Source organism: Halyomorpha halys, unplaced genomic scaffold (assembly GCF_000696795.3).
Source record: "Halyomorpha halys isolate HHAL.00 unplaced genomic scaffold, Hhal_1.1 Scaffold249.1, whole genome shotgun sequence".
Lineage (NCBI taxonomy): Eukaryota > Metazoa > Arthropoda > Insecta > Hemiptera > Pentatomidae > Halyomorpha > Halyomorpha halys.
In genome coordinates, this window is record NW_027104890.1 from 403,061 (window position 1) to 421,121 (window position 18,061).

The window sequence follows — 18,061 nt, forward strand, 5'->3', positions numbered from 1 at the left end:
TATATATATATAATCAGAGCAAAATCAATACAAACCATTATAATTAACATTGTTTTGTTTTTTCCACACTCTAACAAGGGTCACAAGGGCGACTGGCATCGAACAGTCCCAACAGGTTAGCATGCTAGTGAAAAAGTCAATTAACTCTCATTAGGAAATATGAAATATGTAAAAATATCATAAATTTCAGGAGTCAATAAATCACTAAACTAAGCAAATTTTTTTGAATTTATATTTATCTCGTCCCACACTTACACGCATCAAAGATAGTGAGTGTTAAACCCATACCGACTAATGTACATTTTAAATTATATTACAGTGTAATTTATTTATTATTAGAAATTTGAATATAAAGTATTTTAAACACATTCTAATCCTCTTCAACCTATATCTCCTTTATAAAAATAAATAAATGTAGCAAGCGATTAAAAATAATCTTCCATAATCTTTTTTAAATTGAAAATTATAATATTGCAATCCTCCTATGTTCCATTCTTCAAATCCACGCAAAAAACCACAAACGAGTTATTTTAGCATAATGTGAATTTGTAAACAACGCTTTAAAAGTTAAAGCGGATTGTGATGTGTAAGCCAAATCGAATCATCACACAACCGGAAATTTAATGGAAGCTACAATAATGTTTAGGAATAGGTTTATATAACACACTAAAAAAAAATACAATAATAAAATTAGGTATAAGCTCATAAAATAAAAGCGAATTGGCTAAAAATGGTTCAATATACAAATAGATACTAAGCCCAATGAATTATTTTTTTTAATTGGTTCTATTCTATGTACAGCCGAACTATACAAGAGAACCCATTACATCATCTTTAACTTATTTGATATTATTTTTAATACACAGCGTAGTTTTGTATTCGAGTTCATGCAAATTGAATGGGGCAAAGAATAAAAAATTCGACTCTTCTAAAAGTATCAAGTGATTCGCGAGCGAGAATTTCACACAATTCACTTCGAATCAGTCGATTCAGAAGAGTTTATGGATTAGGGATAAATTAAAGATATTTATCTGACACAAATATTTTTTTTATTTTAAGCAAATTTATACAAATACAACCATATTTAATTTGATCTCTTTATTGCACAACAAAGCAAATGAGAACTGGTGAATATGTTTTTCATTTCCTTTCCTTGAAGGATGTATGTACTCTGTGAACACAAAACGGGTGTTTTTTCATTCATCAATAACTTAAATCATTGAGGAATTGAGTTATAGTTAGGAGGAAGAAACTGAATAAAAATTGAAACCGGTTGTTGAATGTCTACACTATTTTATTATGTTTTTATTTATTAAATTGAGTAATACTTCATTTTCTGTTTTGTTTCAAAAACAAAAGATTTTAGCAGAAAAAGCATGCTTGAAAATTGTTGTTTTCAATAACATTTTAGGTTTTTATTGAAAAGAATAATTTTTATTTATTATTAATCAAATTTTCCATCTCTAACTATAATCAATAGTACAAAGTGATGTAATTTATCTAAAAAATTAATAACGGAATATAATTTTTCACCACTTCTCTCATTGAAAATAATTGAGCAGCCAATAAAAAAAAAAATGTCCACAAAAAAAACGTAGAAATACCACATCATCCAGCTGTCTTACTCATGAGCCTGGAAAACACACGCACTTCCCTCTTCAGCTCTCCTTATCTGACAAGCTCCTCTGCAACCATTCTTGATGGTTATTCCACTTTTTAACAATTCAATTTGAAGCACCGTATGAAATTTCAATGATAATGATTCCTCGAGGGACAGTAATAGAGGTTCAAGAAAAAGAAAACGCGTGTACGAAATAAAACGATCCTCATGCTGATGGATCACAAAAAAAAAAAAAAAAAAAGAAAAGTTTTTTCCCTTATTTCAGGATTGAGAAATACTCCCAAATAGACAAGTCATATGAATGGACATTTATAAAAACCGACTATAAGCATTTAGAAGTATTGATTAAAGAAAACAAAACTCTAATGAGGTGCATAACCGCATATTTATACACACTGGATATTTATACTTGGAAAAAAATAAAGCATAAACCCTTGACTAAACCATTCATAGTACGATCAAAACATAAATATGTTGATTCATATTCATGAGAAGTCCTCGTAACAGTTTTTATACAAAAATGTACTAGCCAGTGCCAAGTCTAGTTCAATTATAACAAATTAAACGCTTCAGGAATAACAGATTACGTTATTGGGAATACATATATGTATGCTAAAAGGAACAATAACAAGCACTAACAAACTCAGACAAAAGATGTTGGAGAATGGAGATCAGAAGCGAGAATTAGTCTGAAGAGCGTTCTAAAAAAGTTTTAACCGGCGACTGCCTAAGATCGTTGGACAATTACCAATTCATATTTTCAGTGTCTCAGTGTGTAGGTGGTAGTGATAAATAAATAAACCTTCCTGCAGTGTTCCCGCCAAACTATATTTATATAGTTCTCTTCCCTGATTCAGTTTCACATAATTAACGTATTCGCTACGACATTTCGTTTTTCATAGAAGTTGTTCAATGGGTCATTTGTTTGCCGACAGAGAGATACCACTATATTAGTATAACGTTTACTGAAGGCAAGTCTAAAACCCTTATAATTGAGATCTAACAGTTTCATTTATTTTCCTTCCGATATACATCAAAAATAAATTTTAGACCTTAAATTTTCGAAGGAGGTTCAAAAATGTTTAACATACCCGATACACCAATGTAACATTGAAAGGAATTTTATATCACGTCAATATATCTACACCCTAACCACATTAAAATAGTTTAGCAGGACATAAATGGTAAATTTTCTAAATTGCTTCCTCTTAAGTTACTTTAATTTTGTTTATTTGAAGTAATTAACCAACTCTAACTGCTAGGAGTAATAAAAATAGATAAATAATAATTATGAAAGAATTTGATAATTAACAAGTTGATCGGATCAAGCATAATAACAATTTATAAGTCACGAGAGAGAGAAATACTTTATTCATCTATGCTGCCCAAATACATCAGGTTGCTACTACATACACAGCATACTTATCAATCCGTAATCGGATATATATAAATTACATATAATATAATAAAATAATAAAAACAGTTTTTTTTCCCTACAGTTTCCTTTTATAATCAATTTCAGTACCCCAAATACAAATATTTCAATTCATTCCTTTTATTTCTTTCCCTTTTCTGTTCCTTCGATTTCACCATTTCACAATTTTTAATTCACCCGATCAACAAATTCACTCTCCCGAATTCACCCTTCCAGATCCTCTCCAGTGACCCGCTAAACAAATTCACTAATAGACGGCAATGTGAGATCAGACCATTAATAATAGTCACAGCAGTAGATCAGCTTACCAAAAACAAACAAACAAATACATTCTACGAGAACAAGACAAACACATAGATTCAAAGGAAAATATAATATAAAGCCGGTTACAAGAAACACTTGAATGGATAAATAAGTTTTAAAAAATAAATAAATAATAGTACTAATAAAATAATTTAATGAATAAATAAGTTAAAACACACAAATCGACAGGTCCACAAATTAAAATAAATAAATAAAACAATGAATAATTTCCGAGCTAATTCTCATGCAGGTGATGATGTATGAACCCCAGGGAGTCCAAAATAATATTTTCCGCCAAGATCGCAATATCCCCGATGCTAACACCTAGGCCTTCTATGAAGCTCCTTGTTCTATCTGGTATTGTTGAATAAAAGATTTATACATATATAACTTCAATTTTTCAAAAATATCAAAATCCAGTCAGCAGAGGAGCATACTTGGGTATACGTTTTTATTGTGTAAACATACAGTGAAGAATAATCATTTCGGTTCCTAACAGCAAATTCCCTGTTGGGTCACTTAGCTTGTAAAATACCCAGGCCTGTAAACATACAAAGCATCCACCAAAATCTTGTCCACGAAATCATACGACTTTTTCTGGTTATTCCCGACGGTTAGACATCCTGATGAATGTTCAACCTTCCCACATAATAGTGGACTGTTATGCCATCTTCATTCCCAGGTTCGGCCATAATGCATGATTGTTATATTTTCTTACCAAAGTATTCTTTAACCGTAACCACACAATAATGTTTTTACAACTTACATTAATTTAAATTTCTATGCTTAATTAACAATCTAAAAACATAATTCATTATTTTCACAGTTAATTTAAATACGCCCTTATTTTAATTCCTAGTAACTATTCTCAAATTCTTTATACATTTAATTACGTTTTTTAGCGAACTATATACAGGCTTCCAATAGAGCAATAAATTAATGTTCTAATACTGAAAAAACAACTTAAACAATCATTTAATTTTTTTTTCTTTCGGGTTGGAGAGACCGATGAGTGCAAGTTGAACCTATTCTACATTAAAATACATTTAAAACAAAACTGATTTTATTCGACACCTGTAGTTTAGTTGTTTTTGGTAGGAATTTTTTTAACATTGTTTTTCATGAGTAATAATATTTTTCAGCTTTAGATTAAGACCAGAAATTTTTTAAAAATCTATATCGGATCTGTTTCTCAGTATCCTTGAACTACATATGACCGACCCTATAGGTTATAAATAATTTTTTTTTTTTATTACCGAAAACATAATTTTCTTTATTTTATTTTAGGAAAACGTCATGTCACACAATTCTTTTAGTAACTATTTAAAAATAAACAGTTATCTATTTAAATGTACGTTTACTTTTTTTATTATTAATACTTTAAATTATTTTAATTGAAAATAAATCACTATATTATTTTTATTAAGTTATTTGGTAACACAAAACTTCTAAATGTACATGAATGAGATATCTAATAATGAATCGCCTTATAATCTTCTAATAATGAATAAAGATATATACTTAATTATTTAGGAATTTGATGAATTCCTATTTTTTCCAATTAGTAAGAAACCAAATATCAACAGTTGTCCCACTCCTAGACTGCAGTTTTAAATCGGGGCAGAGCATAGACTGCCCTTGATCGACCTCCAGACACTAGGATTTATTACCAGCCTGGGGCCTTTTGCCGATTTACAATTACAACAAGTGTTGTGTCTGAGTCAGGCCCTGGATCACACAGCATCAATCTCTTATGGACCAATCTATCTAGCCTTCGTCCACCGCCGAATTTTAAATGGGCCACATTTCGGTCTCGGCGTTACGAATATTTGCTGAATGTCTCGGCTAAATTTCCAAAAATGATAGAGATGGGACAATTAGAAATATAAACTAAGGGCAAATGGTTGAATTTGTAATTTAATTTATTTTTCAGGGAGAAATAATAGTAATTTAGTTGAGAGTGTTATTGTTAAATCTATATTAATTGTTAGCCAATTTCTTCACCCCCCAAAATATCGATGAATAATGCTCAAACACTACTTTAAAATAACCAGTTTAATTTGAAAGGAAAGTTTAAATGGAATGTAGGATATTGCATAAATCAAGAGTTCTCCGTCTAGACAGAATGTAGGAGTAGAGTAGGTATAACAATGGCACCTAGTTCTGAGCGATCGTCGTTTATGAACTAAAGTGGGTTACAAGATTTCTAGAAAGCAAGACTAACATTCCCAACGAGACAAACATTTTTCGGGTTCTATTTTATATAAAACATCTAATTAATACTAAGGACAACAATTATACAAGGTGTCTACATGTTCATGCCATGTCTAATATTCTAGAAATTATGATTTTATTTTAACAGGAACAGTGGCATGTAGTATATTTTTAGAGAGTATTATTAATTTTTTAAACTTCTTCAGCTCACCAAACCTTGGAATTACAACATGCTAATGTTATATGTTTCAGGGATAATTTGTAGAGGTTAGGGGAGGAAGTAGGAGAGAGGGGAACATGTATTGTCTAGCATCATGTAAAAGTTGGTTAATGTTATATGTATTCATAATAAACAAAAAGTGTAATACAATAGTAGCGAAATATTCCAAAGGATCCATTGTAATATTAATATTAAATGTAAATAAAATACATGAAATATCCTCTTAATACTTAGGTACGTAGATACAACAGAAAAATCTAAAAACAAATAGAATAAAAAAACAAAACATTTATTATGGAATTTAATGGAAGATCGGATATTGAAAATACAATTGTCAAGTTGCACAATATTTTCTTCACCCATAAAACCTTACCTAAAAAGTGCAAAGAATGACATTTTGGAACTAATAGTGTGAAGTTGCCTTATAATTTTTTCATTTTTTTTTTTTTATTTAACAAAGAATGGAAAAATTTGGAGTGTAAACAATGACATCTAAGAAAGTGTCTAAAACTATTATTAATTGATTGTGGAAAAACTGAAATATTTCTGCATTTAAAGGAAAAATTTGTATCCTTTTAATACTCAGTCAGACGCTAGTGGCGTTTGCATAAAGAATTGAAACTAGTTTATGAAGGGGAGAAGTAGATTTGAAATGAGAGAAGACTTTGTCGACTGTAGACCAAATAATATTTGGAAATTTAGAACAAAGTCAGTAAGACAATGAAGGAGAAGGTGATGATAAAGAAAGAGTAGAAGAATGAAGAGAAGTCTAAGTTTTGATAGCGTTAGAATAGTGGCTATGGTACAGGTCTATGATACTGAAGTGGTTATTTGTATCTAGTAGGTCCTCTGAGTTTAAATTAATATTAGATGGTTATTGGTTGACCTGTATTCATTTGAAATCAACATAGACAGAAAAGTCATCCGCATATATTTCTGTTAGAAGAGAGCATTGAATAGGTCCTACAACAGGGGCGAAACCTAGTTGCAAATAAATAGTTTTTCGTGCAATTTGAGAACCATTTTCTTTACCGTGCTATCTTTCGAAACATTCAATGCAGTCAACCAATAACACTCTAATGCAAACAATCGGGGCCAACAAGATACTAACTCTCTGCTGCTGTGCCGGACTTCAACATCATAGACCGGTAGAACAACCCTTACCCCAACATCACTAAAAACATAAGTCTCTACACACTTCTTCGATCCATTCCTCTAATCTACCTTCATCTTCATCAGAAGATGACCCTTAAATCATTTGTTTGACCGATCCTGTTCTTCTTAATTGTCAAATCTTATCCAGACTGCAGTTCACAATTTTTTCTCTTTTGAAATCTAAACTTCTTCACAAATCCTACTTCAATTGCACTTCTTAAAATGAAAAAAAAAATTTCCTTCTAAATCGACTGATAGTTTTAGTCACTTTCTTCCTATATCACATTCTTTACATTTCAAATATTCCCATTCCGTTTCATTAAAAAAAAAAATTGCAATAGTTATTCAGGATAAGTTCCAAAATTTCATTCCTAAACACTTTTTTTAAAGGTTCAGTTATTGGGGAAGAAAATATTGTACAACTTAACAATATTATTTTTATAAATAGATCTTCCATAATAATAAATAGAATACAAAACTTTATCATTATTTAGGATGGAATTTAGTATTACTAAATTATAGTATTAAAAACTTTACAGAAATTACTCGATTAAGGTTAAACCTTTGGGCACATAAAAGAATAAAGACGAAATATGAAAAATAAATTAAATATAATTAAATCAAATTTAGTTTTGTTTTTCGTAATATATTAAATATTAATGATTAATATTAAATATTGGAGTTGTATGAGTGGGTAGATTCTCCACATGTTTGTATCACGTCACTATGTCACCTACAGCAAATTTACTGGTTGTATATATGTGTATACAGTTGTAAATAACAATAAATAAATTATTTTTAAAAAAATATTAAATAAAGATTTATTTAAAATAAAAAATTCAAATCACATGTTTGTATTAGTATTATTGACGAAATATTCAAAAATAAAAGTGCATACCTTAAACACCCTAAAACCCCTAAACAACTCTAAAACATATTACCACTGCTAAATACACAGGTTTAGGTCGGCAGGTAGGTAAATGATCGAACAAGGGAACTGTGACCTCTTGACCGATGCCACCCAAGTTACTTTAACATTATTGTGTCCACTTGGTTCATTTTTATTTTTTAAATAAATTTCTTCACTTGATTTTATTAAGCTTGATTAAAAAATATTACTAAAATAATTATCGTTATCATTAAAATATTAATTATGAAAACAGTAATAATTTCTATTAATAAAATTATAATTATTTCTAAAATGAAATCCACTGAACTTTGAGGGAATCTTAAGGTAGTTTCAAATCCAAAACAACCCCTTCAAATGTTTACAAGATATACTGATTATATGTTTAGTGTTGAAAGAAGATAGTTTATCATAAAATATAATTATATAGTGAATTTTTATTTTTAGTCTCCCGAATCAACACATCTCCAAATACCTAGTAATAATTAATAAAATATAGATGAAAACGTTTTCATTTATCATACCCAATGAATAATGTTTAAAACATATATAAAAATTCAATAACTTTTAATAAATTAATTAAATTGTAAATAATAAACAAATTACGATTCTATCCTAGTTAAACATTTCTGGATAAGTTATTACATTGTTTTATATGTAAATTACTTGATTTAATTAAACCTAATTTTTCCAATTTTGCTATAAATAAATCTTTAACGAATTTAATCATTTTTATTTTTAGCATTCCTAATAGATTTTCCTTGCAACTATACAATTTATCATACATGATGAATCATAGAACAAAATGATAAAGAATTTTATTTTCAAAGTTCCAAAATTCTATTAATTAATGGAAAATCAACTTCATGATTGATATGTTGTTCGCAATAACACAGCATGAAAAAACTATACTACTTCAGCGGACTACGAGAAAATAGAAACGAGAAGGAATGGCAAGACTTCAACAAGTTGTGGAAGGCTGACAGAAAAACTAAGAATAAGAATGGCGGGGAACGGGCAGAGATCTGGGCAGGTAGGCTCCAGTGAGGGGCGTGGTCTTGCTCTCCCGCCAAATCCCTCTCCTTACACAAATAATGTATTAATACATTTGTGACGTCAGTCATCTCTTACTACCTCGTCTTGTCTTCTTTTTTACACTCGCCTCGTTTATCTATAGGTGGATTGTTCATTTCTTTCTAAATTGGCCAATAAGTAAAAGCGTATTTCCCTAATTTCAAAAGAGTTTCTAAGACACGGTGTTAAAAAAACTAATGCAAAATTATGTATTTTATTTAGGTCATTTAAGGAAGGGCACACATAAAGCTGAATAATTTTCATAACATACAAGGTGGTATTTTCTTTCTTTCTGAGAAACCCAGTTTCGGAGAATCACAATATTCAAATTTCACAAGTTACTACACTCTCCAATTATCCACTTTACGAATTTTAAATTACTAAAGGGGTAATATTTAAAACATCCAACCTCCCGGTTTTGCAGTTGAAAATTCATCAAACTGCACACTGCAGGAAAAAAATGTGTCGGACTTAGAGCAACACCTAGAATTCAGCTTAAAGGGGATGATAATTTTAAGTTTTGTTTAACATGCTTATTACGCTTCAAGGAAGAATATTGGAATACAGAAATTGGAAGAAAATAGCTGCAGTTCAAACACTAATTCAAATCATATATGTAGAATACTAACAATCAAAAGAAACTGAGTTAACATACAAAAGTGCTAAATTCAAAAAATCACTACACATGCCAAAAATATCATTGAAAAATCATTCTTAATTTTGATGACCTTAGTTAAGCAAATATTTATTTTTTTAGAAAATCATATTTTGCGAGAAAAACAATTAAGATAAAAATGGATGATTATTGAACCATAATGCGTCCACAACAGAGTTGCCATATATATTTATTTATGTGCTCAACAAATTTGTTAAAAAAATGAAAAATGAAATTAGATAATAATTAATAAAATAAAGTAAAGTAAAATAATTTAGCTTAGCAGCATTCTATAAGGAAAAAGTATAATTAAAAAAAATATAAATAAAACAGCGAAGTGTAACAGCATATAAACCTACGTATGAACCTGGGTTGTGAATATAAGCTAATTAAAGCATAAAAAATATCCAGTTGGATATATAAAATAATTTAAAAAAAATTAAAATGAACGAGGCCAATATACCTTTTACTTTCCTGATACAAATTTAGAACGCAGAAAGACCTTGAAAATACAAAAACAACTAATAAATCACAACTTCATAGCTTCTCACCAACAAAGAAGAAATATCATAGCTTGTAATTTCAATACGTCGATCTAATGAATGAAATATTATCAATTATGGGTTTATAAAGGAATATCACTGAATTTAAAAATTAAAATTTGTTTGGATTTTGTATATAATTTTTTTTTTTTTTATTACAGAAATCCTTAGAATTCGTGTCATAATAGTGCTTATTACTTTTTGACAAGGATATGGTCCTTTGTAAAATGCTAAGGTTTTATCTTATTTTTTGACAAGGTATTCAGTATTTTTTAATGGAAATGTAAATTTAGTATTTTATAAAAGAGAACTATATTATTGAAAAAGAAATGCTTCCTTTTCGACATGTTGAATAAATTATTGTTGTTATTAAAATAATATAATTTTGAAAATATTAATAAACATAAATTCATAAATACACCTTACACTTAAAATCGTTTTCTTTATTTAAACATAGAAATACTTTTCCTTATGTAAGGCGTAGATTTTTTTAGATACTTCTAATATTTTTAAATGCTAATAAAACGGTATTTCTCAATAGAGAAAATATGCCTTTTGAGACTGCAAATTAATTCCGTTAGCAAGTAAATTTTACTGTGGTTCATATACGACCCACGAAAGAAATTGCCTTCCTTGTCCCTAAATCCAAAACTCTTTTCATCCCATAAATAATCTAAAAAGTCTGTTTTATAAACAATGTTCTCCTTTAATAAAATGTATCCCTAAGCCATAAAATAAATTTAATAGCACTCTTAGTTGAATTGATAGAAGTTAATGTTTTGTCAATTAATATGTGTATGTGTGTGTATATATATATATATATATATATACACATATATGAATAAGTGTGTAAATGTGTAGATATTTTTCTTTCTATCTTCTTTAAATATTTATATTATATTTCATGTAAATTCAGTTTTTAGTTTTTGCATAAATAAAAGGCTATTTCATTTCATTTCATTACTTCATAAATCCATAAAATAATATAAACAAAATCATTTTCAAAAATAACATAACATGAATCTTCTCTGATACTTGTCAATTTTCAAAACCGAATTTTGAAATGACAAAGAGTAAAAAAAAAAAATAACAAATAAAAAAAAATGTATCCCAAACCGTCCCATTTGTCGAATACCACTAGGGTGGCCTCAAAGGAAACAGACCCTCTGGTTCCAGGAAGGACAAGGGCAACTTTCATAAATATTTGTAGCCATAGGTTACAAACCAACGTCACTAAAACTTTTACTTTACTGTCTCTTTCAACGTTACCCCACCGTAAAACAAATATAATAAATTATATTTTAAAAAACGTCGTCCATTCATAAGAACCGAGTGAAGAATCAAAACAAACACTTATAAAATCGAGCACCTGAATACGAAAGAACCACTTAAAGATTGTCTCGTGATAACAAGAAAGCTAAATGTTATGGTGTTTACGTAATCTTTTTTTTTTTTTTGCATTATTTATCTTTTAACCGATTGTATACAATGAGAATACAACTACTGAAGTTGCAGTGATTTATTCTATTTTACTGTTTATTTATTTCTGGAATTAGCATGTATGTAAATTAAAGGATAGCTGAGAAAAAACTATATTCTTTGAAACAATAACATTTATAATTTGTTTATTCATATAAAAACAAATTAAGATATTCTCTTAATTTAATTTTATTACATTAAATACAGTCATTGATACAATCAATATTATTCTGACACTGGTTGTTTGCGTTTGAAAAATTGAGAAATTTTTTAACTAAAGTCAATATACAACTTTTTTTCGAATATTGTTATTTAATAATCATTATGGGAGCATCTCATATAGGTAATCTGAATTTTTATTTAAAATATTGTTTTAAACTACACATGAAAATTTAAATTGTGAAATAAACTGAATGAGTTTTTGGTGTGTAATTTTAATTTGTCTAAGAAACTTTAGATTCGAGAAGTGGATTAACTTTACTCAAGAAGAACACTAACTTTAGATATAAAATTCCTGAAATTCGTTTTCTATTTTCTATTTTACCTTTCACCTAAGTATGAGTTAATATGTTTGAGAATAATCTAGGTACTATTCCTATTTGATTAGACAGCATTTGTACGCTGAAGTGGAATATAATCCCTTTAATTAAATTTTGTGTGATAGAACACTAAAAGAATGTAACGAAAATCTAAAAGATAAAAATTCTTTTTTAATATTAAAAAAATGTTGAGTCTCTTCTAAAATGATTGATATACCTATGTATGATGGGAGGGAGGCACATAAAGGGTCCGAAAAAATTAACAAATTAAAGTAAAATTACGGTTCTATTTTCAGGAACAATAAATAAAATAATATTTGTTAAATGTTTAATATTCTTTTTTGGTAAATTAAATTTTGTATATGATTGAAGAATTAGAAAAAAAATTTTTAAGAAGAGAAAAATATTTTAGATTTTTTCATTTTTTTCTTTTTACCTTCTAGTATTTTTTTGATTTGGAATCATCCATAAATGTTATATTAAAACCAGAGATCTTAATATAACATTTTACCTATTTCTTTAGGAATCAAGGTCCATTCTGTTTTATTCTTCAGAATTCAGGAAATATTGCTTTCCTATTCCATCTAAAAGTCTCTCTTTTTTTTTTTTTATTTTATAAAAAATCATTTAAACAAGTAAATGTGTAATACAACAAAAATATAGGCACGGTATGTTATGTAAATATGTCCTACCTTACCGTACATCCGCTACTGGTGGTACTGGTACTAGTACCAATTGTTGGACCCATATTATTGAGGATCTGGACGTAACAGAAATAAACGGAAAGAAGATATGAAATCAGAACGAAAAAACAATTAACAACACATATTTCAACCAAAATATAACAAAAAAACATGGTTATACGTCGAGCAGAATTGACGTCATTATTGATAACTGAGAATTGAAACAATAATTTAAGGAATTCTCTAGAACTAATATGACAGAAAAGGATAGGTAAATTCAAGTTACGAACACTGTCCTTCGATCTTAATAACACTTAAGGTGATGTTTTGGACTGAGCTTCGGAGTCTCTCCACCTTAATCCGAAAGGAGGCCAAGGTCTTTCTTGAGGATTAATCAAGGAATATGACATGCTCTCTCATACAGCAATCTACAAAAACTTCAATCAATTTCTTTCTTTACTATAATTTAATTACAATCCCTTACAACAATATGGAATGCCAGTTTGAAGAATAAATAATTTGTTAATTAACGAGAGAGTATAGCGTTTTAAAAATGTTTTAAGTAGGGGCTTAAGTTTTAAGGACAAAATAAGCATGACTAAAAAGTATTTGATTCAGAAGTACAAGACAAATGTGACTAACAAAATAAGACAAATATTTTTCCCATATACTTGATGACTGTAGACAGAAGGAACAAATCATACATTACAGATGTATTACTCAATGGTTTAATACATACATAATATAGCCAGGTAAATGTAGATATACATATGGCAATAAAGGAAAAATCGAATTTGTTTTTGTGTCAAAATTGTTGATGTCACTGGTATTATTTCTGGCAAAATTTGGAATAAGTACGAAAATCTACGATTTTGCATCAAATACTAGTCGATAGCTCCACGGCACAAAGTTGTTTATTATTTTTGCTTTCAACAGAAAGCAGAGACATCTCTTAAGAGAGACATATCTCCCTCTCTTTATTTTTTTTTACATAAGAATTTTAGTGAGATTGAAAATGTTTCAATTAAATTCGTATATAGGGTGTCCCATCAGTTTCATGCAATGTTTAACGAAGTTAAAGAAAACCTTAAAAGCAACAAAAAAGTTAATATAGACCAGGGTCCGATTATCTACAGAAAAGGAGTAAATAGATATTATTGGTATCTCCAAAATACATTAATTTACCAAAATTTAAAAAAAGAATTTCCTTTTTTCTCGACTTTTATTATATTTGTCCACCTTTTAGTGTTTACTGTATTTTTACATCTTCTTTTTTATTTGTTATTAAATTATTAAAACACATAATACCATTTTCTATAGAGCAATCGGACCACAATCTATAGAAAAGGACTTTTCAGGCTTAATTTTATCTCCTTAAATATTGCTGAACTAGTATGGGGGCATCCTATGCAGATGCCTGAACATATCTATATCAAGAAGGAACTAGCCCGATGTGCGTTTAGAGAAAACAGTAATTAACAAGATGAGTTGCAAACAATTAATAAACGTCAAACGTTAATTGAGAACCGACGTTTTAAACAATATTGGATATCATATCAGATGATTCATTAAAACATGTGTCAGGTATGCTTAAAAGTCTGTAGATGCCAACAGACCTATTTATTAAACTGGATGCACAAACAAGTGTAGCTAATTTATTTACATATTACATCATTACATCTACAACTCTTTAAGTAGCCCCTACAATGGCCAGCAATTTGGGTTGTAACATCGAATCTTAATAAATTCTCCTTGTATCAATTTAATGCTTTCAAATATTGAATCAATTGCCATTTTAGAATATGAGTATTAAAAAAAAATTTATATAGCTAACTAGATCATTTTATATTATATTTTGCCTTTAAAGTTTAAATATATAAAAATACTGTGCATGAAAACAATATATTTTTTTAAATTGTACCTCGTTGGTTATGTAAATGTTTTCGCCATTAAATACAGACGTCATTCCATTAAAAAACGTAACATTTTTGTGTATCTTTACTGCTGAACTAACAGAAGGATAATGATATGCAAAACTATACTCATGTGCTATTAATGATCCCAAAAATTACGAGTTTTTTTTTAGTTTGCTTATGTAAATCAGATTCAAAGGTCACTTAGAGAGGCGTAATGGATTGTGTTAAATAAAAATGATATATAAAACAGGACTCCGAAAGACGGGAGGTATTTTCTCTGATTGTTAACCTAGTTAATATAATAAATTATAATAGATGCCAATAATAGGGGATGTTATACAAGGGTGTCTAGGAATTTTGGGCGGTATATATTTCCAATAACATATCTTATCCCTCCAAATACATATTAACAAGTACTAAAATAAACTAACAAAAAAAAAAAAACTAATAAAACGTAAGTGAGAAGTCCATCAGTCTTAAACCTTAAGCATCAGGCCTGACGGAGCCCTTTAGAGTTGGGCGAAACGTTAGTTAACATTAACTAGTTTTTTTACTATGTAACTTTATTGACCACCACCCGGACAATCTTCCTACACTCTACTTCATACGATCAATAATCTTCTTCCATAAAAAATAATAATAAAATAAATATGTTATAGAACCAAAACATTTGAACGCGAGAGCAAGAGGGTAAAAAATAATTCATTAAACTGAATAAATGAAAAAGAGAATTCGATGTATTTATATTACAACTAATTATAAAATTAAAGCCTTTTTTTTAAAGAAATGTATTCTCATAAAGGTGTCTACAAACTTAAATCTTCCTCCATTCCTTCCAATCGCTGCTTCCGAAAGACCTTTGCTCTCATTTTCCTCTTTAGACCTATTGCTTCCTCTCTTACGCCTATTGTTTTTTACTACTTTATCTTCCTACTCTGCCTAGGTCACCTTTAGTTAACTTTCAGGCTCCTATTCCGTCACTAATAACGGCATTCTTCCTTTGCCAATCCGTTTTACATGTCTAGAATATCAATTTTGGAGTTAGTAGCATCGTGCCTTACCTTACTAGCTCGCTCCCATCCTCTATATAGAATATAGAATAGAAAAAATTTGAATTTGAGTTTTTGACGAAAATATATGTTTTGAGGTTTAATTCCAGAACATCTAGCCTCGCAAAATTGTCAGTTTCAGTGAAAAGCCTAGATCAAAACGAAAAGTCGTTCGAAAATCAAATTACAAACTAAAGGTAGGTAGGTGCCTGGGATGTTACAACAACGTTTCGATAGGAAGGATTTTTCACGTTTTTCAATAATCTCGAAACTATCCCAAACTATTTTGAAAACTCATATAATTTTTTGTTCAGAATTTTTGCCTTCCCACGTTTGTAGAATGTTTTTTTTTTTAATTGAAAAACTAGCGATAACGTCAACACGAGCCTACTAATCTGCATAAAAGTTGGGAAAGTAACTTGTAGGGTGGTATGAGATGTGCGCACCACACCAAGATTTTTTTTTGTAATATTTATTGATCGACACTTTTATTTGTTTTGTTCATTTTGCAATAACGTATAAAATTTAAAAATACTAATGAGGTGTAGATAGTTGACCGTAGATTAATGTTTGAAGAAGTTTGTCGGGGGGTGTGGTCAGCAATGAACAACATAAATAAACAAATGAATATGGCATAAAATAAATAAATAAATATGGTTTTGTTTATTTATGTTGTTCTTTGCTGACCGCACCCCCCGACAAACTTCTTCAAAAAAAAAAAAAAAAAAATACTAACATTCCTTCCCTTATATCACTATTTGTAAGATACACCATCATATACGTCCACCGAATCTTCAGCGTTATATCTACACTTACAATGGTTCCCACTTCCTGTAATTTATTAAGGATTCAAAAACAAGAGAATTTGTTGAACTTTGGTTACTTTTAATTATTGTTTTTTAACAATGACCTAATTTGTTTGTCCAGATCTTCCACTTTCCTCCTTTTTTTCATAAATCAAAAACTGACAATTGGTTGGAATAAAGATGCTTATTGAACCACCCTTCAATGCAGGATGTTGAAACGGAAAAAAAAATTATTAGATATTCCAGTGCCACCTAGAAAGGCAGAAGAAAAATGATCAGAGATATATGTAATGCGGAGAAGCGGTTGTGGAGGGGGGCAATGTCCCTTTTACAAGAAACACTAACACACGTGGCGAACTCGTTGCGCATACGACAGCCTCCTACATCCAAACGAAACAATATATTCATAATGATAAAAAGTACTAACTTTTTTTTTTACATTATGGAGAACTAATCAAAAACTTCTAGGAGTTGACGGATTGAGGGTAAGGTAAAAATTAATCATTGTTTATTTTTTTATGGATGCCGAGGCTTCATTGTACTTTGAAACCTTTATGGCTTATTAACAAGATATGAGGACAAAATAATAACGAGAAAATCGAGGACTCAATCGTGATAAAACCACAATTGGGCAAAAAATATTAATTTTAAAGCTCAATATTTAAAATAAGAAGAGTTTTTAAAATATAGTGTATTAATAATTAAATACTTAATTTCTACACTGAACATCTGAACATAAAGTATAAAGCACTGGTGTCATAGGTACTTGAGCTTTTATCATTTATTTCGTAAATTTTTTATTTATTTATGGCTATTTACAACTGTACATTTTAATACATCTAGTAAATTTGATCTCAGTTATAATGGAGTGATACAGGCGTGTTGAGAAACTATCCACTGGTAGCACTCTAATTTTGTAAATTTAAAACAAAAAATTCATATAGGTATTTTCGTATTTTAGGAAGAAAATACAAATAATTTTTTATTATTTAATATTATTTAGTTAATAACAAAGTTTTTTTAAACATTTCATTAATGTTTAACCTGTTAAAAACAATATAGAATATATAAAATCAAATCACACACGCATGTTATATATAATTAAATAGTATAAACCGTATACCACATAAATTAAACATGTGATTCTAAGAAATAACTATCACTACTACTAGGAGAACTAAACCAGAAGTTTTAAGGATACCACCATTAAGGTTCACACCATAAAAAAAAAAAGTAGTGTGGAAAATTCATTATGGTACTTACATGCTGTAGGTCTAAAAATAATTTGATATCACTTAAAATTTGATGAATATTTAAATACAATAATATTTACCATTTTCAGGTTATCTAGGGTGTTTGAACGACCATTACGAGTTTTAGCCACTTTTTCAATGATTTTCGATTTTATTTTTACCTTCTTACTCCCCTATATATATATATATATATATATATCAGGGCAACTC

The 18,061-nt window shown here is 29.0% G+C and overlaps 1 protein-coding gene across 4 annotated transcripts in view; it reads right to left on the bottom strand.

Annotated features, from left to right (window-relative positions):
* Positions 1 to 18,061, bottom strand: part of LOC106680185 (serine/threonine-protein phosphatase 4 regulatory subunit 1) — a 258,369-nt gene that overhangs the window by 51,358 nt on the left and 188,950 nt on the right. For 2 of the 4 annotated variants that reach the window (XM_014419710.1, XM_014419708.1), the window contains exon 1: positions 12,837 to 12,907. The exons of the other annotated variants lie outside the window; for them this stretch is intronic. In XM_014419710.1, the coding sequence (XP_014275196.1) occupies positions 12,837 to 12,892 (56 nt within the window). In that variant the 5' untranslated portion in view covers positions 12,893 to 12,907. Of the gene's footprint in view, positions 1 to 12,836; positions 12,908 to 18,061 lie in introns of those variants that run through there. 4 annotated transcript variants of the gene reach the window in all.